Source organism: Diabrotica virgifera, chromosome 1 (genome assembly GCF_917563875.1).
Source record: "Diabrotica virgifera virgifera chromosome 1, PGI_DIABVI_V3a".
NCBI classification, from domain to species: domain Eukaryota; kingdom Metazoa; phylum Arthropoda; class Insecta; order Coleoptera; family Chrysomelidae; genus Diabrotica; species Diabrotica virgifera.
In genome coordinates, this window is record NC_065443.1 from 46,451,613 (window position 1) to 46,479,099 (window position 27,487).

The following is a 27,487-nucleotide window of genomic DNA, read 5'->3' on the forward strand; positions in this document are numbered from 1 at the left end:
TAACATGCAAAGGTCTGAAAATGAGTACGTAAGTATTTAATGCAATTAGTTAGGCTAGGGTACTACCCAGAACAATGGAAAGTTGCTAAAATTATTCTCATACCTAAGCCAGGGATAAATAAAACTCAAGTGACTTCATACAGACCAATAAACCTGCTACCTGTTTTATCAAAAATCTTGGAAAAACTTCTCTTTAGGCAAATATTCCCAGTCATAGAAAAAAGGAAAACTAATTCTCCAAGACCAATTTGTGTTCAGAACACAACACGGAACAATAGAACAAGTACATAGACTGGTAAAACACATCAGAAGTGATCTAGAAAATAAAAGGTATTGTTCTGCTACATTCCTGGACATTGGTCAGGTCTTCGACAAGGTATGTCATGCTGGTATCCTACTTAAGCTAAAGAAAAACCTCTATCATTCCTATAAAATCCTAAAAAGCTATATTTCCAACCGACATTTCCTAGTCAAGCAGGATAATAAATACACAAGCTTAAGATCAATAAAAGTCGGAGTACCACAAGGAAGTCTAGTGGAACCGATATTGTACTTGCTCTACACTGCGACAAATAACAAAACAACGCGTGCAACTTTCGCTGATGACACAGCTGTACTATCCTCTCACCATGATCCAATCACAGCATCCAGAAGCCTCCAAAAGACCTTAACAATATCCAAAAATGGCTTAAAAAATGGAAGATAAGGCGAACAAGAGTAAATCCACCCATGTAATTTTAACCATGAAAAACAAACAAGTCCATCTGTAACTCTGAACGAAACACAGCCCCCACAAATCCATACTGTCAAGTACCGAGGAATTCACCTTGACAGGCTATTAACTGGCAAAAGCACATTTTCACAAAAAGAAAACAACTAGGAATAAAATTCCGAGAAATGCACTGGATCCGGTCGTAAATCTCAACTATCTCTTGAAAATGAACTACTGGTATATAAAGCTATATTAAAATCAGTGTGGACCTATGGTATCCAACTTTGGGGGACAAACTTAGAAATTCTTCAGAGATTTTAGTACAACTCCTTGGAACAATGCTGAATGCCCCTTAGTAAGTGCCAAAGAGCAAAACCTCAAGGTGCCATCTATAAAAACAGTAATAACAGAATATTATAAAAAATATTCCAAGAGACGAGAATCTCATCCAAATGACTTATCCAGCAAACTCACTGATGATCATAATGATGTACGACGCTTGACGAGATTCAAAATAGGGGACCTAGCAAGAAGATTCGAATAATCTTTGATAACTACACTTGTTTTAATTTAATTTATATATGTAAAGAGGGTCATTACTGGCTCTCTCTCTACAGGTCAAATGTTTCAATTTCTGTCAAATAATTTACCTATTGTTCTTGGTTAAGGACAGATTGTAAATATTGCAAAAATTTAAAAAAAAACACAATAATTTTTGATTCAAAAATTAACATTTTAATTAAAATGTCCCGTGGGTGGTCTTGACGGAATCAATTAAATGAAATTAAAATAAGTGTAAGACAAGGAACAATAATATATTTATTTATTTTTGGTTAAAAAGGCGTGCTTATATCTCGTAAGAGGGTTTGTTATTCTTTGCGGGACGAGGGTTTGTGTCTGACTGCTGTGGCTGAACTAAAAACACATGTGGTTTTACGTTGAAGCCTAATTTATTGACATAAAGAGGCTGGTCCTTTATCTGGTGTTTTAAAAGCTGAAAACATTTCTGTAGTTTTAAGAAGCGTCTTCGAATGCATGTAAAAAGTGATTTATTGACATAAGGTCTGATAAGGCAACTATTCAATGGGGAATTTTGTTTCCCATAAATAAGCTGAGACTGAACAGGACATTACATCTGGTTTCGTATAGAAAGAGATATGAATTTTAAATGGTCCATATTATTTCATTTTGAAAAAGTTATTAAAAATTAAAATTAAAATTAGCATTTAAAAAATAGGAAAATAGTAATTGAAACGTGTCGCCACAAAAATAATAGGATGAGAAATTTTTACCCCAAATACCTAGCAACGTAAATACATACCCAAAGTCTGTCCGACTTCTCTCATTCTCCTTAAACCTTCCTGGTAATTGGGTCCAGCTCTTCTGACGAAGATGGAAATTTTGTGTTCAATCAACCTTTCCCTGAACTCTACCAAAGCCGTGATGATACCGCGGAAAGTGGCAGCTACATTAGTGAAATTGGCAATACCCCCTCCGGTAATCAGAACTTTTCCTTTAGGATGCTTTTCTTGTGTCATCAAGGAAAGGATGGTTTTGGCGTATTCGTAAGTTTGTTGTTCAGTTGGTGCACCTAGAATCAGTTAAAAATTAGCAAAAAAGCTGACGATGTTCTAAACACTGTTTTACCTGAGTATTCCCCATAGTTGGCGAGTTCGCTAGCTCCACCCAAATCACAGATGGTGTCACTGTAAATAACAGAAGCTCCACCTCCAGCTACCATTGTCCATATTCTACCAGATTTGTTGAGAATTGTCAGTTTAAGACTAGCTCCAGATTTTGAATCTAGGTCGGCTATATAGGCTTCCTCTGTAATATAAAATTTGACATATTATGTTAATAATACTGAAGTATTCTATTTTTAAATGAGAGAGAACCGTATTTTCCCTTGCGAATTTTTTTTCTTGTTTGCCAAAAATAAACACATATTTGGAAAGGCAGAGTTTTGATTCGATTGAAAACGTTAAAGTAAAATTACTGGGGGAGCTAAACATAATTAACAAAGAACCACTCCCAGGGAAATGTCGTTGAGGGAAGTTCTTGTTCTTTTTGATTGTATGTTTGGGATTTAATTAATTTTTTACCTAGATTTATAAAGAGAGCCATGTTTTAGCTTTTACGTCTTTCAATTATTTGACTATGAGAGTTTCTTTTTACGCTCCTTTCTTTTAAATGCGCTTCTTATTTTTTGCTATAAGTTATAATACGTAATGAGTCCAGGATTCGCTTCTTTTAATTCATACATCGACTTCAGAAAAGGAAGTCTGATCAACTTTTCTTCAAATTGATAATAATCAAAATACAATCATTGAAAAAAACCTAATTCCATTGGCCTGTATAATAAAAATCACGTGGGATGCATTTTAGCCATTTCCACAGAATCGGCAGAATGTGAGAAAGATAGGGATGTGGGATAAGATAATTTTAAATACACCCGTCGGCCATTTTGAATGATTACATCATTTATTACATTAAATATCACAATAATTGTAATGTGCCTTATTTCAGTTACTTAAAAATTTATTAATTTAAGTAGTATATACCTACTGTAGGTAACCTAACTTTTAGTTTAAAAAGAGCCTTTATAATAACAAATCATAAATGACTACTGATATTTTTATGATTTGTCAAATAGCTGAATTGACAACCTTCTCCTTTTTTAGATGCCGTCTACCAATCGGAGGTTAGATATCATCATCACTATCTTTACTCTATCTACTGATGCCCTGAAGAGTTCTACTGCACTGCATTTAAACCACTCCCTAAAAATTTTCAAGCATGACACTCTTCTTCTTCCTATACTTATTTCTCCTCTTATCTTTCTTTGTATTATCTATCAATCAATTCATTACATCAATATTTTCCTAACTAGTGTGGAAAGTGATACTTTCATGCACGAGACTGCCGTTGGCCCGAACGACGCGATAGCGGAGTTCGGGCAAGCAGTCGAGTGCGGGGAAGACACTTTCCGCATGAGTTAGGAACAATATTTTTTCTAGGGCCGTACGTTTGAAAAAAAGCCACAAAAAAATAGAGTTATATCAATTTTTATTTAGAAGTGAAAATACATAAATTAATTCTTTGACAAGGTTGTCAAAACCAAACTTTCAATATAATGGGTTACCACGACGACGATATTGGTTTCCATTACGACGATTCAAAACCATTGTAATTGTCTACTAATCTGACTTTTAAATATTATGTCAAAATAATTTTATTTCATCGAATTATCAGTAGTAATTGCACAAGAGCTCTAAAATTATTGAATTTTTCCCGAGTGTCACTTTGGCAGTTTTAATTTCACGAGCCGAAGGCGAGTGAAATTATGTCAGTGTCACGAGGGCAAAAATTCTATATTAATTTTAGAGTTCGAGTGCAATTTGTTGCGATTATTTCATGAAAAAAACTGTTCAAAACCAAAATTTTATTGTAATTTATATATGTAAGTACCAATTAGTAAAATTAAACACACAGTTGTTATAAATATGTATTTGACGGTTGAAAGTCATCACTTTTATAATTTTTAAAACATTTGTCATTAATGTCACTGAATGTATTTTTTCGTAGCAACGAAGGGCATCTGACGTAATATGCTTAACGACGGGAGATTATCAAAAATTATCACCTTAATTTGCATGTCTGTAGCTTTCTATTGGTCAGAATCTCCTATGAATGAAATAATCGCGCTAATTTCATTAAAACATGAACACAATAAGATAAATTTGAAATAAATTAGTAAATAATATCTAAATATTAGTTTATTGCATGTATTATAATTTATTATAATGCCATATTACAAGGTATTTTATTTTCCCGGAAAATTTACTTTCACGCACGCCGTGCGGGAAAGTGCAACTTTCGGAAACGAAATGCGTGCGTGAAAGTGGCTCTTTTAGCACGGCAGTAGAAAAAATCAATTTCATATCGCTTTCCATTCATTACGTGTCTCAGGTATTATAACTTTCTTATTTTTATTGTGTTTATTATTTCGTATTCTTTGTCCATTTCCCGTTATAAATACTTCCCTGTTCGTGTTCTTCTGTGTCCATGCTATTCTAAGCTTCCTTTTGTTACACCACAATTAAAATGACTGTAGCTTATTTATGTGTTCTTGTTTCAATGTCCAGCTTTCAATTCCGTATTGTAGTGTCGAAAACACGTAACATCTAAGAGCTCTCCTAGGCAAGCTAATTTGATCATTATTTTTTGAAATAAATGTTCCCAGGTATTTGTATTTATCAACCCTTTCTACCGGTACATCTCCCAAATGTATGTTTGTTTGTACATTTGTTTTCTTTGTTATTAATATATATTTAGTCTTTTTTATACATATTAAGTTTTAGTCCATACTTTTCAGAGAAACATCTTGTCTTGTTTAGTAGTAGTTGCGAGTTGTTCGGCAGAGCTTGCCATAATCACGGTGACATCTGCATATCTTATGTTGTTAATAGTTCTTCCGTTAATTATTATTCCTTCACTTTCAGACCACTTTTTTCTATGTCTCTTTTCTTTAGAATATCGACTAATTTTTCATGTCTTACTTTGTCAAATGCTTTTTCATATAAACTCATAATTATTGACAACCAGTCTCATTTAAATGTATTTTCCACCACTTACTTTAATAACGATTTTTTTTCTCGATGGTTAGGAATAAATAACGTTTGTGGTACAACAAAACAATAGCAAAAAACTAATATTGAACACACATGACATATATAATTACTAACATGTGTAAAATTACACAATTTTTTTAATGATTAGTTATTTTTGAAAACATATATTTAGCCTTGTAGAATGAAATGGGGAATCAATAAAAATTACACTAACTAACCGATAAAAATAACAATTTATCTAATTAAATAAGTCAATATTAGATTCAATTAGTTGTTAGATTGAGTGAATTGTTCGTTCAAAGTGTAAAATATCTCCATTTTGACGTTTCGATTTCACTTCGGAAATCGAAACGTTAAAATAAACACATTTTACACTAAAATTGTGGTTAATTTCCAATAAAAACAGTGAATTTTATTAAAATGCCACCAGAAACTAGCTTCAGAACAATATCACGAGAGGAAACCAGACCTTAACACGAAACTAGAATATGAGGACGATTAAGAAGCCCACATCGATAGTGCACTATAGAATAATACCTTCTTATCACTAACCATATTATTTTTTAGTATCAAAACTCTGAAAATAACCGTTCAACACAGCCCTTTTTCCTCTGACGACCCTGGAGGCTGGTTCCTCCAGTACCCAGTCCTTCAAAAGAAAAGGTACCACTAGTGGTTCTGCGAACACGACGACCTACCGCCAACACCCATAAAACAAGCCAAGTTCTGAAGAGATGTTCGGACATGGCGAAAAATCCAGTCCAAAACAATGAATACTTCAAAAACACGACACATTGGACCCTAAAAAAAAAACAATGACCCGAGTTCAAGCCGGAGTATTGATCTGGTAGTGGTAAGAGCTCTTGTGCCGGGTTTTTGAGTTTTGATCAAAGGCCACCGTTCCCAGCCTGCAATCGAGTATTGATCGATCGTTTCCGTTCCTTGTTCGTCAGAGCCTATTAATTTAAATCAGGCCCGAGGCACTACTTAATTTTCGGGCCCGTAACAAAAATTTATATAAATAGTAATAATAATAACTTATTTAAATGTATTAATTATTTAATAGGACTATACCTACTTTGGCTGAATTTGCAATATCACACAGCTTGTGTAAGCTCATTAAAGACACAATGGATGAAACTCAGGCATGTGTATGAGCACAAAACCACCTGACAGACTTTTTCAAAATCTAGCAGCGATTGAAGCAAGGAGATGGGCTGGCCCCAACATTGTTTAACCTGGCACTGGAGTATGCGGTTAGGCAAATGCAGACTGGACGAGGAAACCTCCTGACCAACAGAACCGTTCAACTGGCCGCTTATGCCGATGATATTAATATTATGAGTAGAAAATCAACAGGAGCATAAGAAACATGCGCAGAGTTAAAAACGCAAACGAAAAGGCTAGGCTTGGAAATTAACACAGAAAAAAAAAAACAAAAATAATGATACAGACGAGAAGAAATAAGTCCCACAAAACATTATACATGAAGATGACATTGAAACGGTTGGAAAGTTTACATACTTGGGAGTACTAGAAATATATGCCGATGGATTAGAAGATAGAGAAATACGGAGGAGAATAACACAGGCAAACAGAGCTTATTTTGCCCTCTCCCATTCCCATATACAGTAGAGCGTCGATAATCCAAACCCTAGTAATCCAAACGATCGCTAATCCGAACGCAAAAAAAAATTATAAAATTAAAAAATATGATCGCGGATCGAATTTTTGGATTTAATATGACAATATGGACAAAATATGACCCCGGATTTTTGTTTTGTTTATGCAGAAATACATACAATATATTTGTTTATTATGCAGGTGTTTTATTCCTTGTAACTAAAACGTATGTACATGTACTATGTTTATGAGCTTTGTATGTATTTTGAACATATGTTCGATAATCCGAACAATTTGATAATCCGAACTACCCCTGTACCAATTAGTTCGGATTATCGACGCTCTACTGTATTTCGGTTTAAAAGTGTCCACCGAAATACAAGAATAAGAATTTATAAAACCTTAATTCGACCAATAGCATGCTATGGCAGTGAAGCATGGGTCTTGAAAGAAACATCCAAAAACAAACTCGACACATTCGAAGGTAAAGTACTGAGGAGAAAACTAGGACCTGTGAATTCGATACAACAACCAGCTTTATCAACTTTATAAGGAAACACCCCTGTCAAACTTCATCAGAATACAAAGATTGCAATGGGCCGGACATGTGATAATAATGGGAGAGGTTAGGTTACCAAAAAGAGCACTGAACGCTTGGATGCAGGGAAAGAGACCGGTTGGAAAGCAAAGAAAGCGCTGGGAAGACACAGTAAGCAGCAATGCAGAAGCATTTTTAGGAGTCCATGTATGGAGGGGAGCAGCGGCAGATAAACAAGGCTGGAGGCAAAAAATAAAGGAGGCCAAGGCCCAATTTGGGCTGTAGTGCCGTAGAAGAAGAAGAACAGGATGTGAGGATGAACTTCCTTTTTGCACACTGTTGTGGGTTGTAAAATATGATAATATTGCATTTTTTTGTGCCAGCCGTTCCTGTTTTCTTGATTTTTGTTTTTTTTTTCTTTTTTCGCTGCCACTTAAATGTTTCTAACTCATGATAATAACGAAACAATTACTTAGTTAAGAAAAATAAGTGTTCAACGAAATTTAATAAAACGACTAGGTACTGATTAATGAATAGATTAGTTGAGCTAACTTAAAAAGAACAGGACTGAAAACTAATACAAGCAATCAATACTTTATCTTTGCAAAAAAACGGCATCAAACATCAAACTATACATTAAATTTAAAAGTGCATTTTGAATAAATATTAAGGGTCGTTTAAACACAGCGATAAATCAAACAACTTATCAAGGTCCATCGAGTTGTTGCAACTTATCATTGTGTGTAAACGGTGCATCGCACAACTTATCAAAGTTGGAGTTGGGTTGAAGGTGGTATCGCATTGAATCGCAGCGTCTAAACAGCGTTTCAACTTGTCATCACAACTAGTTGCTGTGACTTATCGTTGTGTTTAAACGACACTTTATGACAAATACGTGACTATACCTCTTGTAAATCGTACCTCATGTTAATCCTTCGGAGGGGTGTTTAAATTTTGCTTATTTTTAAAATGCCGACAAGGCAATCTACCTACTTTTATTGCAGTTTTATGATAAGAATCGTTTATGGTTTATGAATATTAAGCGTCGTTTAAACACAACGACAAGTCACAGCAACTAGTTGTGATGACAAGTTGAAACGCTGTTTAGACGCTGCGATTCAATGCGATACCACCTTCAACCCAACTCCAACTTTGATAAGTTGTGCGATGCACCGTTTACACACAATGATAAGTTGCAACAACTCGATTGACCTTGATAAGTTGATCTTTAAGGATCGTTTAAACACAGCGATAAATCAAACAACTTATCAAGGTCAATCGAGTTGTTGCAACTTATCATTGTGTGTAAACGGTGCATCGCACAACTTATCAAAGTTGGAGTTGGGTTGAAGGTGGTATCGCATTGAATCGCAGCGTCTAAACAGCGTTTCAACTTGTCATCACAACTAGTTGCTGTGACTTGTCGTTGTGTTTAAACGACGCTTAACTCTAACCAAATTTGTTATCATTTCCTGTTCGTAAAATTAAATAATCTTGAAAATTTAATTTGTTTTTTTCAATAAAAATATTCTTTTGGTGATCTTTTCGGGCCCCATTAAAATGCGGGCCTGAGGCAGGGGCCTCATGGGCCTAGTGGTAAAATAGGCCCTGTTGTACGTGTCGAGTATCGATCGACCGCCCACCTCTAATCTAGACTACCTATTGATTAGTCATTCCCGGGTTTTTAGGTATTGACCAAATATCGTCCTTTGTCCCTCACCCATTCGAGTACCGCTAGTATATATTTTTCTCAGTTATCAACAGACCGCAGATCCGTCGATTTTATTTACTAGGATTAGCCTTTTTATTTTTATTGTAAATATTGTTATTTAGATTAAACTTGCGTTTTACTAAATGGCTACTTAGGTCTGGTGTCTAATAGAGCTACACATTACAAACATCTAAAACATAAATAAAATCTATAAATTACCTGGGTAAGCATCACGTCCGAAAGGTGGAGGATAATCGATTTCACCCCATTGTGGCTTGCATATAAAATCGGCAGTGGCATCTAATTTGGCAGCTAAGTCCAAAATGTAGATCTCCTTATCAGTCACAACTAAGGGATTAATTTCTAAGTATGTGAAGTACAAGTCCACGTAGAGTTTGTAAAGGTTGGCGATAAAATCAGCTACCATCTGTTTTTTGGCTGCTGGAACTTCTCCTAGTAGTACCTACAAATAATTTAATTGTAAAAATTCTATTATCAACCTAGTACATACATTGATGCAAGATAGTAATTAATAATCAGTAACTTGGACAATTCTGATTTGATATGACTTTAAGAACAAAGACCGTCTTCAAAATTTGATATTTCTCTAAATGGAAACTTGCTTAAATAGTTTTCATATCCAAAACTTCCATAAATGCAACAATATAGAACCATCCCCCTTATCTCCCATGCCAGGAAAATAATGCTACACAGAATCAATGAGAGACTGTTTCCTACAAAGAGAAATCCCCCAAGGGTAAACTGAAGGTAATAAGGTAGAGGTACTCGAGAGCACCTTTTGAACATAAGATAAATGAAAAACATCTAGGGAATTCAATATCCCACTATACATTTGTTTTATAGAATATCACAAAGCGTTCGACAGGGTCAAATAGCAGCACTTATGGTAGATATTAAAAGTGGTATGCGTACAGCAACACTTTATTGCAATAACAACTGAACTATATAAACACACTACTGAAACAGTTAAAGTGCTTGACACACTCTTAAACAAATTCAATTCAAAAACAAGGTGTCAAACAAGGATGTATTCTGTATCCACAATTATTTAACATATACGGGGAGTATATTATGAGAAGAGCGCTTGAAGAACAGGAAAAGGGCATCTCAATAAATGGCCGAAAACAAGTTTTACAGAAAACACAGCCCTCTTGCAATTGTCAAGAAGAATTAATCTCATACGACTGGTTGGAAAAGAAAGTCAAATATTTGGTCTGCAGTTAAACATATCAAAGACAAAGATCTTGATAGTGGATAGACTACATAACAACCATCCACACCTAACCACGATTGAGCGGTTTGAGGTTGTGAACTCACACTTATATTTAGGATCGTTGATCATGATCACAGACACAGACAGGGTCACTATAAGAAGAAATAAAACGTAGATGTGATCTAGCAAAAGTCGCCGTAGGAAAGCTGTCCAAAATATGGAAGGACTTTCACATTTCACCAACTCTAAAAATGAGGTTGATTAACTGCTTAATATTCCCAATACTGACACTGATGTGAATCTTGTACCCCAAGACAAGCGGAAAAAATAAAGATACAGTTGAGTCCAGGGTTCTTTACCCCGTCATTAATACCTGGCGAGATAAAACACATACTTTTTATCTAGCATCATTGTCTTCCACGCATTAAACTAAAGACAAACCAGATACCGCCTGTTATTAAGTGAAGACACGACATGTTATTTTTGTAAACGCTCTAGACTCAGTACATCGAAAAGAGATAGGTACAAAAATGACGCTTCTCAGATTTTAAGCACAATTTGTGACGTTTTTGGTTTGTTTACTTGTCACTGTCAGTTTGTTGGATTTTTTGCTGTTTTATTGTCCTGTTTTTGCATTTAGAAGTTATTTATATTAAAAAAACAGTTGTTTTCACAATCAATTTTATACTGGAGTTTAAAATTTTACGGTAAGTGTATTTTATTTTGCGATTAATTTACATACAAAGTTAACCTCATTCACAGTTAAGGAATGGCTTTGTTTAAGTTTGCGTAAAAGTGAAATAAATAACAAAAAGAAAATATTTTATTTTTAAATATTTATATTATAACAAATATTTAATATCATAACAAATATTTAATATCACTAATGATATTAAAATAATTTATTAAACTACTTCAAATGTAGCTGTAATTCTGCACCAAAATTTCAAGTTCTATTTATTTGATAACGTCAAATTTTATAATATAATCCGTGATCGGAGCAGTACCCACTTTCTGTCACATGCTGTTGCGTGGAATAGATTTCCGACTTATTTCGTATGCTTTAGATGATGACGCACGGGTAAAGAGTCATGGACTCAAGTGTATATGCTACATAAATGTTCTGTTGGAGACGAATGTTACAAATTCCGTGGACCGACCACAGAATAAATGATTCAATTTTAAATGAGCTTAAATGGCCAGCAAGCGTTTCTCCAATCTCCCGAAGATTACGAGGAAGATCTCCAACAAGATGGATCGACCAAATTACAGGAATATGCAAAAGACCTATGCATGAGTTAAAAGAAATGACCAGAGACGGAGATCTTTGGAGACGGACAATACATGACATCAATATGACCACTACACTCCCCCCGGCCTGAAGAGAGAGATCCAAAGTCAGGACTGAAGAGAGAGATCCAAAGCAGTACAATAAAGAAATGAATATGTCGTCACTAATTATTTATTTTCAGACTAAAACCAGAAACAAAAGAAGGGTACATATTAGGGCGACACAGAGTGTAAGAGTGTAGCATGCATAAGTTTCCTACTGTTATTACAAATAGTCCAGAAAGCCACTGCGCATCCGCTAGGAAAAATATTCTAATTCGGATTTTTTGCACAATATTACTCAAAAAGGACCCCTTTTAACAAATTTGCATGTTGCCAGGACCAAAAGTTGGTCAAAAGTTTTTTAAACGTTTTTTTTTTGTTTTTTTCCTAAAATTATTTTTTTTTGCATGGAACAAATTTTTTTAGGTTTTTTGGATCATTCCAAACAGAAAAGGTCTTTAGTGACTTTTCTCTAAAGTTGATAGTTTTTGAAATATAAGCGATATTAAAAATTGAAAAATTGCGAAATCGGCCATTTTTAACCCTCAAAAACTATGTGAAAAACTGAAAATTTGAATGTTGCCAAAGTAGGTAAATATTCTTTAAACATCGATTGCTGAAATCCCGAAGAGTTTTTTGCAATACAATATCAAAAACCCCTTTGTTTTTTAATTGACAATCAAGCATGCGCGACACTATTTTCCACCGTTGCATGTGTATAGAGTATGGTGCAAATGAAAGGAATCAATTCGTTATTTCGTAAACCGGTGACTTTAAGGAAAAATCCCAAAACAGGTCGGTTTTTATTTTTAAGTTATGATATTGTGGCATATATAGTATACTAGTGACGTCATCCATCTGGGCGTGATGACGTAATCGATGATTTTTTTAAATGATAATACGGGTCGTGTGCTGGCTCATTTGAAAGGTTCTTCAATTCTCTATTCAGTAATATAAACATGTACATAATTATTTATACAGGATGTCCTTCTACTTCTTTTTTGTCAAATAATTTAATTTAATAGAAATTTTTTGGACACCCTGTATAAATAAGTATGTAAATGTTTATATTACTGAATAGAGAATTGAAGAACCTTTCAAATGAGCTAGCACACGACCCATATTCTCATTTAAAAAAATCATCGATTACGTCATCACGCCCAGGTGGATGACGTCACTAGTATACCATATATGTCACAATATCATAACTTAAAAATAAAAATCGACCTATTTCGGGATTTTTCCTTAAAGTCGCCGGTTTACGAAATAACGAATTTATTCCTTTCATTTGCACCATACTGCATACACATGCAACGGTGGAAAATAGTGTCGCGCACGCTTGATTGACAATTAAAAAACAAAGGGGTTTTGGATACTGTATTGCAAAAAACTCTTCGGGATTTCATCAATCGATGTTTAAAGAATATCTACCTACCTTGGCAACATTCAAATTTTTAGATTTTCACATAGTTTTTGAGGGTTAAAAATGGGCGATTTCGCACTTTTTCAATTTTTAATCGCTTATATGTCAAAAACTATCAACTTTAGAGAAAAGTCACTAAAGACCTTTTCTGGTTGGAATGATCCAAAAAACCTAAAAAAATTTTGTTCCATGCAAAAACAATAATTTTAGGAAAAAAACAAAAAAAAAAACGTTTAAAAAATTTTTGACCTACTTTTGGTCCTGGCAACATGCAAATTTGTTAAAAGGGGTCCTTTTTAAGTAAGATTGTGCAAAAAATCCGAATTAGAATATTTTTCCTAGCGGATGCGCAGTGGCTTTCTGGACTAAAAAGTTTAAGTGTACCAATCGATATTTCCTGGTTAAGTATAATAATAAATACACACGTCTAAGATCAATAATAGCCGGAAAATGGCTAGGGACAAATTTTGACCTTATTTACTTTTGCCTACCTATAAGCGAAGGATAAAGCAAAATTTCGCAGAACAGACCGTTATATTAACCTCCAACCAAGGCACCACCAGAACATCTAGCAACCTTTAAAAAGACGTCAATGAGATTCAAAGTTTGACAAAAAAAAATACGGAAGATAAATACGGATACAAAAATTATTAGCAGAGTGCATAATTCATCCATTATGTCAACGCCATTGCCAACTAAATTTATTATCTATTGTAGTTAAAAGACAAACCACTGCATATTCAATTAAAATTGTTGGTGCAACGGAAAGAGAAGACATTAAAATTAGTCTTTGACCACAAGTAACACTAAAATAAATAGGTATAACTATTTTGGGCCCATTGTTCCACAGGAAAACACATTTTATTTAATAAAAAATGGATGTTTTAAATTACTACATTAATTAAAACAAAAGTAATGTTGCGGTGTAGAATATTTTTTGCAATGTAGAATGCGGTGTAGAATATTTTTCATAAAATTCATCCATTATTTCCACGCCATTGCCAACGAACTTTATTATCTAGTTATCTACAGTCCGTCTAATTTACGTACCGTTGCACGTCATTATTTACGTTAGAGATTTAAGTTGACATTGTTGCCCAATTACAAAAAATTCTTGAATTCATTTTAAATCAAATACATCACACAATTTTTGCGGAAGTGGATTATACAGCAAAACAAATTAATATTCAATGTAAATAAAATAGAATAAAAACTTTAGAAATAGAAAACAAGAATTAAGTTATAATCTTACGTTAAAGTACATAATAAAAACAGTAAATATAATGAAACAAATACTTATAGAAAAGAATATAAACAAATATGACGTGCCATCACCGCAACTGTCAAATAAATGTTACCAATTTATGCCATAATATCACCTTCGTTCGATTATAGTTACAGTGTATTCCGAACAAATGTGCTTCATAAAAACGCTTTATAATCTATTTATACAAATTAAATGAAAGATATTATTGTGTATTTCTTTAAGTTAACATTAATAGAAATCTTTAAATACTATTTCTACGCGTATATAATAAAATATGCCTAGTGGCTGTAACGCCAGTGTACTTGGCAAAGTGATTCTAAAAAAGAACACACCTACCGCCTAAATATTTCGTGTTGGTATCATGTAACGTCTCGGGCTATGACGCGGATGACGTGCAACGGTAAGTAAATTAGATGGAGTATAGTCACGTTAACTTACTTAGTATAAACTATTGCTGATTCAATTAACATTGTTGGTGCAACGGAAAGAGACGACACTAAAATAATTACAATTTTTTTGGGCCTATTGTTCCACAGGAAAACAAAATATAATAAAAATGGATGTTTTAAATAAATTTCTACATTAATTAAAACACGTAATATTGCGGTGTAGAATATTTTTTGTCGACAAAAGTTTTATTGCATATATAAAATCTATAATAAATTTAAAAAAAATAAAGACTGGTTTTGTTTTATTGACTTATATTAGCAAATATTTACAATTGTTTCTTGCTTCAAGCAAATACGTATTTTATAACTGTTTCATGTAATATTAATTGCAAACGCGCCCTATCAAAGTACTATAATAAACGATCAAAAATGTTATACAAACGTCCAATGGATTTTTTTTTGCGAAATACAATTCACCATTGGCGCGCAAACACCCGTATGCACGCCAATGGTAAATATTAAATTCTTAATTGTATGTCAAAAAAATGTGCAATAACTACGTCTTAAAACCCAACAAATTTGATTTGCATATCTCAACTGGTTTTCAAGCAATAAATAAATCGTCAGTTTGTAATAAAAATTGAGCATCCCGTATCTCGGATATATGATTTCGGACATATGATATCCGCGATTTCGGATATATGATTATAAATCAAACTGTCCTTATTTTCTCATGTAAAATTACCCCTTAACGTTTGTCGCGCTTATTTAGACACACCCTGTACTGATGACGAACATAGCCAGTTGTTAACGGACCTAACTTTTTTATTATCCAGCATAAGCGAATGAATCTAAAAACAGAATGTTAAGAAGACCTGAGGCTATAGTTGGGATTTAATTTCAGTATTTTATAACTGCTAGAATAGTCCACAGGGTGATGGGAACTTTGAGAAAAAAACACAGTTTGATTCGTACACCCATTATACAATGACAGTTTACCTGTCTAACAACAATATTATTACAGTGATATTGTTAATGAATAAGGCTATAACATGATAAAAAAATTACTTAAATCGGACAACAGGTTTAGGAAATTCGAGCATCAAAAATAACCAAATTTTTAAGATGATTGTATGTTTCTGTTGGAAATTGTAAAAGGTTTTCAAACGTATTTTTAAAATTTTTGTAGGTCAGAAGGACTCGTATAAAGGGATATACGTAATACCTAACAACTAAATTATAACAGTGGCTTAGATATTAGAAATGGAGACGAAAAGTGTCAATGGGTCAAGACGTATGAAAAATACGTAAAATCAAGCAATAGTGTAAGTTACAAACATTCAGTGATATGTCCTTCACTTTAATAATGTATCAATTCTTATTTTTATTTATTAGTATTAATAGCAAGTGACTGTTCCATCTTCGGTACCTTCTAATTAAACTATCACACCAGCGTTTTTCCGGTAGTCCAATGCTTTTTCGCTCTATGCACGATTTGTCTTGAAATATTCTTACTACCCTATTTTCGCCATTCTACTAATATGTTTATCCCATTATATTTTAATTTTTATACCTATGAGTAAACACCGACCAGAAAAGCAGAAGAAGATGAAATAACAGCTGAAACACCCAAGAAATGGGAGAGGTACCTTACCACCTTCGCCTCGCTGCATTGCTCAGTGTCGATCTAGCAGCCTTCCAAGATGGAGGTCCCGGTCGCTGTTACCGCGAAGGTCTTCTTCTTCTTCTTTTGTAAAGGCAGTACTGCCTGTTTTCCTTCAACGATGCCTTTCGTTCTGCCCCTAAGTTGTCATTCCATATTTTCCTTGGGCGTTCTATACTTCTCCTGCCTAACGGTGACTTGTCCCTGGCTATTCTTACTATCCTTGATTCAGACATCCTGCTTATGTGCTCATTCCACTCTTCTTTTCTGTTCTTTACCCAGGTATTTATATCGTCTACCCCACATATGCGTCTGATTTCCTTAATTATTTGGTCTTTTACCTCTTCTTCGATATTGTTGTCGGCTGATAGATTAAGTCCCAGATATTTGAAAGTCATTATTTGTTGTATAATTTGATTGTCTAACTCCAATTTGCATCTTATTGGTTCTTTGGCAATTACTAAGCTTTTTGTTTTTTGGACTGATATTTTCATATTCATTTCTTTTGCGTTAATGTTGAACTCGTGCAATAATCTTTGTAGGTCGTCTTCGCACTCTGCTACTAACACGGTGTCATCAGCGTAACAGAGTATTTTTATCTCTCTATTGCCCATTTTGTACCCTCTTTTTTCTTCACTTGTTTTATTATTGCATCCAACATTATGTTAAACAGTAGAGGGCTTAGTAAATCTCCTTGTCTGATTCCTGTGTTGGTTTCTATGGGTTCTGTTATTATTCCATTGACTTTCATTTCTATTTTATTTCTTACATATATGTTTTCTATCAGTTTTGTGATATCCAGTGGTAAATTTTTGTCATATAGAAGGTGTATCACATCTTTTAATTGGATTCTATCAAACGCTTTCTCTAGGTCTATGAAACAGAAAAATGCTGGTTTGTTATATTCTAATGATTTCTCCGCTATTTGCCTTATCACAAAAACTGCGTCGTTACATGATCTTCCACTTCTAAATCCTTGTTGTTCATCTGATATATTTATGCACGTCATTATTTTCTCCACCAGTATTTTTGTTGTGAGTTTCAGTATAGTGCTCAGTAAATGTATCCCTTTATAGTTACTGGGGTCTGCCCTATCACCTTTCTTAAATAACGCTATCATTTGAGTGGTTCTCCATTCTTCTGGAATTCTTCCTGTATTTATTATTTTACTTATAAGGATATTCAGTTCTTTGTGAAGTCTACGAAAGTCTGTAAAAAAAGGTTTCCTATGCCGCTGACAAAGAGTGCAACGTGCTGGGAGAAACCTGGCAACACTGCCTTACACATCAACTCTTCCTCTCTCTTATACCACCACTTTCGCCTCGCTGCATTGCTCAGTTTCGGCCTAGCAGCCTTCTAAGAAGGAGGTCCCGGTCACTGTTACCGCCAATGTGAAGTTCATGCTGTGATACGTTTTTTAAATGCAAAATGGATTTCATCTATTGACATAGTCGTCAATTAATCGTAAGTTTATGGGTAAACGTGCATATAGGTTCAACAAGTTCGCAAATTATGTAGAGAATTCAGTGAAGGCCAAACCGAAATCCATTTCCGAAATGGGTGAAATCCATTTTACATTTAAAAAACGTATCACAGCATGAATTTCACCACCTTCGAAGGCCGCTAGGCTTACACTGAGCATGAGCAATACAGCGAGGTGAAAGTGGTGGGGTAAAAGAGAGGGAGAGTTAATAGCTTCGTTCGCGGTAACGATCCTGGACAAGTCCAGGACTAGTTACGAATTCTCTTAGTACTCGGGTTGTACGCAAGCGGGTTCAGAATCAGTTCAGGATTGATTTACACCGCGAACGAATCTAGAACTAGTCCTAGGCCCCGGGCTACAAATGGGCATTTGCCCAGGGCGCCAAATTTTTGGGGGCGCAAAATAAAAGAGATAATAAAAATAAATTAGAGAAACAAATTACCCACTAAAAAATATCTGACACAGATGAAACAGAACAGAACAGGTAAATATATTACAGGCTACCGGAAATGTAAAATAAAAATAGTAAGAAACATAATAATGATAAGTTAAGATGACGTGTATGAATACATAATAAAAAAATTGGAAAGAAATCCTTTGTAAAAGGTATAAAATTTTTTTATTAAAAATCCCTTAAAAGGGCTACATCACAACAAAACGTTTTCGATTTTTATAAAAAATCATCATCAGTGTTCGATAAACTGGATGCTAGCTGAGCCACAAAAGAAAAATATCTGGGTAAAAACCCTTTACATAAAATATAGATGCCTTAAAAGTGCATACTTCAAGAAAAAGGCCTGTGATGGTCACGTGGCAAACAGGATAATGCCCTAAGGTAAGGTATACAGGTTTCCCAACACGTGGGATCCAAATTGAGTTGATCACATTTCAATGACTTAATGGCAACTGAATCATTGAAATGTGATCAACTCAATTTGGATCCCACGTGTTGGGAAACCTGTATACCTTACCTTAGGGCATTATCCTGTTTGCCATGTGACCATCACAGGCCTTTTTCTTGAAGTATGGACTTTTAAGGCATCTATATTTTATGTAAAGGGTTTTTACCCAGATATTTTTCTTTTGTGGCTCAGCTAGCATCCAGTTTATCGAACACTGATGATGATTTTTTATAAAAATCGAAAACGTTTTGTTGTGATGTAGCCCTTTTAAGGGATTTTTAATAAAAAAATTTTATACCTTTTACAAAGGATTTCTTTCCAATTTTGTGATTGATGGTATACAGCCAACTACAGGAAAACTTTTTCTTTTCCTTGTGGATTTTACATAATAAAAAATGAATTGAAGAGTACTTTCCCAAATCTTGAAGTAGCTGTTAGAATCTTTCTGACCTTGTCACCAACTGCTCTGCAGAGAGAGGATTTTCCGCTTTGAATCTTCTGAAGAATGTTAAGAGATCTGCTCTTTCAGACAGCAAATTAAATTGTCTCATGTTACTGTATTGTGAAAAAGACTTAACCCTAAGCACAGATTTTTCTGATGTAGAACAAGTTTGCCAAATTGAAAGCTAGAAAAAAATCTGTCACTTAAAATGCTTTGTACAAAGTAGGATCTTAAAAATATAATTTTAGGTTTAATCTTTGCTGGAAGTGTGAATTATGTAGAAATAACTGTCTACAGTTTTGTGTATGAAAGACGTGTTTTCTTGTTATTTACTTTACTTCATAAAATATAAGTAACATAGATTATTTGCTTTTACATTATAGTAATAAAGGGGGCGCCAGTAGACCATTTGCCCAGGGCGCCAGTCACCTAAGCCCGGGGCCTGACTAGTCCATAGCACTATTATACCCTAGTTTTTATATATCCATCTTATTTTGATGAATTTGTTATTTTAATTCAGATTTGCATGAACATTTTACTAGATCAAATCAACCAGATATATGTTTATAGTATGAATAGGCATGGTATAATGAAATCTTTTATTGTTATAAATTTTAGTGGCTTTAATAAGCTACGAGACCATATTAAAATATTCTCCAAATATTTTTTCTAAGAAAAAAATTTGTTCTCTTATACTGGTTACTGGTATTGTATAATTTTTATTAATTACATGGATTATTTCATTCATAGGAGATTCTGACCAATAGAAAGCTACAGAAATCTAAATTAAATCGATAATTTTTGATAATTTCCCGTTGTCAAGTATATTACGTCAGATGCCCTTCGTTGCTACGAAAAAATACATTCAGTGACATTAATGACAATTAATGTTTTAAAAATTATAAAAGTGATGAATTTCAACCGTCAAATTAATATTTATAAGATTTATAACCACTGTTTGTTTAATTGTACCAATTTGTACTTACATAAATAAATTACAATAAAATTTTGGTTTTGAACAGTTTTATTCATGAACTAATCGCAACAAATTGCCCTCGATCTCTAAAATTAATATAGAATTTTTGCTCTCGTGACACTTTGACATAATTTCAAAGTGTCACTCGGAAAAAATTCAATAATTTTAGAGCTCTGTGCAATTACTACTGAGTATTTTTAATATTTCTAATACCTACATATTTTAATATTAACGTCCATATTACCTATGTATTGTTTATCAATATTATATTAGGGTATCCTCGTCTAATAAAGATTTCATAGATATATGTTATTTTATTAATTTTTTCAAGTAGTAAATTTTACATTACATTGGTTATTTTTGTATCACAAATATAATAAATATTTAACTTTAAAGAGACACACAGTATTTAGTAAATATACAATACCTTCATATTAAAAAATGTTTTATTTGTTTATGATCATATTACTGTAAAAATTATACATCAAAGTATGTAAAATAGTTATTTATGAAACAGTTCGTGAAGAATGCTTTTTGCGAACGCACGCAATGTTTAGAGCACGAGCGACAGCGGGGCGAGTGCTGTATATCGCGTAAGTTCGCAAAAAGTACTTACTTCACGCACAGTTTCATACAATATTTTATTTACGATAAACAAATAAAAAACTGTAACTCTTCGTCACTAAAATTCATTTCTATTCTACAATTTTTAGAACTTTGACATTTAAAAATTCTAACTTCTTTCAAGCAACAAAACTATCAAAATTTTTGTTGTAATTTATTGCTCACATATCATCACCATGACAACGCGAAAGTTAAGGATATTTGATTATATGTAAGTGTGTCAAAAAACAGTGCGAAAACGCATATCCCATTTAAAATACGTTGTTACTTCACGCACACTTTAAATCCTTCACGCACTGCTATCTATAATTACAGTTTTCACAAACTAAAAACTTATACATAATATGACATAGAGTAGATAAAAGATTTTATTGACAATCACAATCAATAAATTTCTAAACATTTGAGTTAAAACACAGTATTAAAAACAAATGAAATAAACACAGAATGAAAAGCAAACACCGCTACAAATCAGCTGTTTAAAGCACAAAACATAGAAATGTTTAGTATTTTGAAATTCCTACTGCGCATATTCGGACTCCGAGTTCGCTTCAGATCCCAAGGATCGGTTGGACTGGTTCCGAACTCTCAGTTCGGTTACCGCGAACGACAAATCTGACAAAATCCGGGACTAGCAGTTCAAAACTTGATAACCGCGAACGCTCTTTTTTAAAGTGCGCATGCGAAGTAATCCTGGACTAGTTCAGGATCGTTACCGCTAACGATACTATTGTGTAAGGCACTGTTGCCAGATTTCTCTCAGCACGTCGAACTCTTTCTCAGCGGCATAGGGAAATTTCTTTTACGAATGACCCTCGCATCTCTAAAACGTAATATTGACCTTTCATGGGCGCCCATAAAAAAATTTTAAGGGGGGACCAGACGTGAAGATGTTGGACATTACATTTTGTATACTTTGGATGACAATATATAGTTTAAAAACTCGAACAGCTAGGGGGGGCCACGGACCCCCCCTGCCTATATGTATGGGCGCCCATGTGACCTTTGCAATAGCACAGAATGTGAATGAAATAATTTAATTGATGAAATAATTTTCACAGGCTCCTAAAGTAGCCAGATGTCCTGTTATCTAATGCATTAGTATTTTTTGTACTTTTATAAGTGCTTTTAATCATTGTGACACTTTTAGATTACTTTAATTTTATCTCGAGTGATTGATTAAGATAAGCGTTTTCCGTTTTCCGTAGGCTGTTGAGCTATACTGACTGTACTGATTAATCTATGTACCTAATGTGAAGTTAGATTTAACGTATATAGTGATTTTAATTAGCTATTTCATTATTTATTTGCTATATTATTCTGACCGTAAGCAGAATTAGATAGAAAAAGATCCTTTTGCATAAAGAAAATCTCAATTTCAGATTAATCGATTAAATAAAGTAAAACGATTATTTGTCATATAATCCTGACAGCAGGATTACTTAGATAAATAAATCCCTGTACATAATATTTGCATTAAAACAGTTTAATTCAAATTTAGTATACAGTGAGCACGTAAAGATTGGAATAAGTTAAGCTTTTCGTGAATGAGCGATTTTAGAAATAAATCCCGAAACAGGTCGATTTTTATTTTTACATTATGATTTTTTGGAATATATATAATAGTAATCGATGATTTTTTAAAAATGAGAGTAGATGTCGTATGCTAGCTCATTTGAAAGGTTATTTATTCAATGATCTATTCAGTAATACAGACATTAACATGATTTATATAGGGCGTATAAATTTTTTTATTAAATTAATTGACACAGAAAGAAGAATGTATGCGATTTATTTAATTCAAAATACATTTTACTGCTGTCAGAACAGGAAAAAAAATGTTTATTTGACAAATAAACATTGCTTTTCCCTTAAATTCAATGTCAAAACTGCCTATTAACTGCCTCTTGTAGTTCGAACATTTAATTTAAGCGAAAAGTATTGAATAATTTATCAAATAAACATTTTTTACTGTTTTCTCACAGCAGTAAAATGTATTTTTAATTAAATAAATCGTATTTTCTTATTTTTGTGTCAATTCATTTAATCAAAGATATTTTTTATACATCCTGTATAAAAAATTATGTTAATGTTTATATTACTGAATAGAGAATTGAATAATCTTTCATATGAGCTAGCAAACGACACCTATCCTCATTTTAAAAAATCATCGATTACGTCAGCAGATGGATGACGTCACTAGTGTGATGTATATATGCCAAAAAAATAATAATTTAAAAATAAAATCGACCTGTTTTGGGATTTATTTCCAATGTCACCCATTCACGAAAATATTAATTTATTCCAACCTTTATTACGTCAAATACTTGGGGATTTACCTAGACAGCCGCCTAACATGGCAAAAGCATATTTGGAACAAACGACTGCAACTGGGACTCGTATATAGAAAGATGTACTGGTTCATGAATCAAAAATCACGCCCAAGTCTAGAAAATAAACTGCTGATCTACAAATGTGTACTGAAACCCATCTGGACGTATGGCATCCAAATCTGGGGAACTGCCAGTGAAACAAATTTACTCAAGATACAGCGCTTTCAATCAAAAGTTCTGAGGCAAAACTGTGCCAAGCTCCTTGGTACATTTCCAACGATAATATACATAGGGATCTCCAAGTCCAAACCGTCAAAGAAGAAATTGTTTCTCTGTGCTCCAAGTACCATAATAGACTACAGGTTCACCCAAACATATTGGTCACCAATCTCCTGACATCCCTACAGAACAGAAGACTAAAAAGAACTGACACTCTTGACTTCAACACTAACTAATCATTCCAACTTATTACTACTGTACTATTCAAATTAATTCAATTATTATTGTACTCTTTTAGGTATTCACCACTGGGTGAATACTGACTGTGTCACTTTCTTAACACTCATATGTATTGTTTATTATTTTGTATAAAATAGATTGCAATAAAATGGATTTCAAAAAAAAATTCCAACCTTTACGTGCTCACTGTATTTCGGATTTCGGTCTGCATTATATCTGTTGCTTAATTTCATTCATATGAGTTTCCTATACATATTTGTAATGTTTTCTTTGTTTTTGTTTTGTTAATATTCCCATTCCGTTTTTATCCTTTTGCTTCAAACTACAATGCTAGACCACCGTAGCTATCTTTGTCTGTCGTACGAGTGTGAGCGTATCTACCAAGAGGTGGGAGTAATGGAACGACACAGACACAGAGACAGCGGCCATCATATGCTAGAGAGAGAAAGCTAAGCGCCGCGCCGGTAGAGAGATAGATAGACCACCGACCTGAACTGATTCGCGTTACGCTATTTTTCGGACCTTGCCTAATCTACGTGTTATTATATCTATGATTATATGTCTGTGATTGAACCTAACCTAACCTAAACTCAAATCCTTAGCGTAATATACATATGAGTATCACAAAAAACTACTAACTATGTACAGCTGGTTCCTAAAAAAACTGATACGACTCTTAAAGCGTATTTTGTAGAAAAGTGAGCAGTGTATTTTCAAGGATAAATACTTATTATTTACATGCTGTCACTGTCACGGCCAAATATTAAAATTTGTCAGATAACTTATGACAGACAATTATTTGTCTGTCATAATAAATATAATATAATGTCAAACCAATCAAATAAACTGCTCAAAATGATCAAATCTTACTAAGAGTCGTATCAGTTTTTTTAGGAACCAGCTGTATATAAAAAATATGTAACAATTTATGCAGTCTGAAGTTTGCGTTCCCAAAATTTAATTGCTTCATAAACAGATTGTTAAATACGCCATTAAAATATTTATCTTACGTTTTTAGGCAAAGTTGAATAAACCATTTTTTGGATAGTTTTAGATAGATGTTTTAGACTTCTAGTTTGCGACCTTCGAAACAAAGTTCAAACTGTTTATTCTACATAGGCTAATACATATTAAATAAAGAATGTGCGTATTTTTGACTATATGATAATCCCGTACGGAGTGGTAATGTTATTTGGTATGTCATTGTACTTACTTACGACAGTTGTAAACCACAAATTAACTAAGTTACCCTTTAAAATAATGCTTAATAACGCCAACGTTGTAGCAGAAGAAAACAAAATAGATAAGGTAGATTGAATAAAAAGGAAAACCCAGATTTCCCATGATCTACTAGATTCGATAGGCTACAGGCATACTCAAAAATAAAGACATTATTAAAGGCATACGAATAGACTATATACCAACGAATCAAACAAGCAGAAGAGATATGTTAGGGGATATATGTAATTAAGTAGAAGACATCAATGCTCAATATAAAGACACACAATTACACAAGAAAATTAAAGTGGTCTCAGGCCTGTGGTACCTACCCAAATACTTGTCAATAATCTTCTAAAGGTGCCTATTTTCTACAGATGTTGCGACCACATTGACTTATCCTATTCTATTCACAGCAGCTCGAAATAGATCGGTTGACGTTAGACCAGTCCACTTCCTAAGACTGACCAGCCAGGATATACGTCTACGTCCAGGGCTTCTCTTGCCCTCAATCTTGGCTTGCATAATCAACTGTAGAAGTTAGTCCACAAAGCCACTGCGCCTCCGCTAGGAAAAATATTCCGATTCGGATTTTTTGCACAATCTTACTCAAAAAGGACAAAGGACCACTTTTAACAAATTTGCATGTTGCCAGGTCCAAAAATGGATCAAAATTTTGTTGAAAGGTTTTTTTTTGTTTTTTTCATAAAATTATTTTTTTGCATCGAACAAAGTTTTTTTAGGTTTTTTGGATCATTTCAAACAGAAAAGGTCTTCAGTGACTTTTCTCTATAAAGTTGATAGTTTTTGACATATAAGCGATTAAAAATTTAAAAAATGCGAAATCGGCCATTTTCAACCCTCAGAAACTATGTGAAAAACTGAAAATTTCGATGTTGCCAAGGTAAGAAGATATTCTTTGAACATCGCTTGATGAAATCTCGAAGAGTTTTTTGCAATACAATATCGAAAACCCCTTTGTTTTTTAATTGCCAATCAAGAAGGCGCTTGATTGGCAACCGTTGCATGTATAATATGTAACATGCGTAAATATAATATTAGTCCTGTCGCCAGGGGGGGGGGGTACAACGGCCTCCTTAATTCAGATGGACTTACCCAAGTTTTTTTATATATTTTGACCCGTAGAATACGAATTTTTTGGGTAACAGTTGATCCGGATGTCGATAAGATTGTTATAGACAAAGAACTTGATACATAACAGCGATTTCTCGCAAAACAAAACATCTTTTTCTATTTTTTGGGTCATTTTAAGCAAAAAATATTCCTACAAGTTTTTTCGTAGAATGCATGGTTTTCGAGATAACCGCGGTTGAACTTTCAAAAAATCGAAAAATTGCAATTTTTGAACCCGAATAACTTTTGATTAAAAAATAAAGTAGCAATTCTGCTTACCGCATTTAAACGGTTAAGTCAAATTATATCGGTTTTGATTATTTGCATTGCTAAAAATTAATTTTTTTATTGTTAAAAAAAGCTATAAACACATAGTGTTTCCCGTGCCTAATACATGCGTTTTAACGCATGCTACGTAGAAATTGCCTCGCTTGCACTTGCAGCTACTCTACCTACTCGTTCGATTTTAAATGAGAAATCATTGAAAACATCACTTACGCACTAGGTGTTTATAGCTTTGTTTAACAATAAAATAATAAATTTTTAGCAATGCAAATAATCAAAACCGATATAAGTTGACTTAAACTTTCAAATGCGGTAAGCAGAATTGCAACTTTATTTTTTAATCAAAAGTTATTCGGGTTCAAAAATTGCAATTTTTCGATTTTTTGAAAGTTCAACCGCGGTTATCTCGAAAACTATGCATCCTACGAAAAACTTGTCAGAACATTTTTTGCCTAGAATGACCCAAAAAATACAAAAATATGTTTTGTTTTGCGAGAAATCACTGTTATGTAATTCCTCAAGTTCTTTGTCTATAACAATCTTATCGACATCCGGATCAACTGTTACCCAAAAAATTCGTATTCTGCGGGCCAAAATATATAAAAAAAACTTGGGTAAGTCCATCTGAATTAAGGAGGCCGTTGTACCCCCCCTGGCGACAGGACTATATGTGCGGAAAAATATTTCGATTCAATTTTTTTTTTCACCATCTTGCTTGAAAATATCCCCTCTTAACAAATTTGTATGTTGCCAGGATCAAAAAGTCAAAAAATTTTTTAAACGTTTGTTTTTTGTTTTTTCCTAAAACTAATTTTTTTGCATCGGACAAATTTTTTTAGGTTTTTTGGATCATTCCAAATAGAAAATATTTTAAGTGGCTTTTCTGTAAGTGTGATAGTTTCCAAGATATAAGCGATTGAAAATTTAAAAATTGCAAAATCGGCCATTTTTAACCCTCAAAAACTATGTAACCCCTCTGTGGCTCAGTGGTAAGAGCGCCTAACCTTTGGATCGAAAGTTCCGAATGGTAGTGAGTTCGAATCTCACCAGGGTCAGGAATTTTTTCATTTATTATAAATTAATAAATGAAAATAGTTTCTGTCCTTGT

The 27,487-nt window shown here is 33.6% G+C and overlaps 1 protein-coding gene across 5 annotated transcripts in view; it reads right to left on the reverse strand.

Annotated features, from left to right (window-relative positions):
* The window catches only part of LOC114327471 (ATP-citrate synthase), a 266,730-nt gene that overhangs the window by 42,106 nt on the left and 197,137 nt on the right, over window positions 1-27,487 (reverse strand). For all 5 annotated transcript variants that reach the window (XM_028276104.2, XM_028276107.2, XM_028276106.2 and 2 more), the window contains exons 4-6: window positions 9,435-9,678; window positions 2,360-2,539; window positions 2,034-2,303 (exon numbers count right to left, since the gene is read on the reverse strand). In XM_028276104.2, the coding sequence (XP_028131905.1) occupies window positions 2,034-2,303; window positions 2,360-2,539; window positions 9,435-9,678 (694 nt within the window). The remainder of the gene's footprint in view (window positions 1-2,033; window positions 2,304-2,359; window positions 2,540-9,434; window positions 9,679-27,487) is intronic.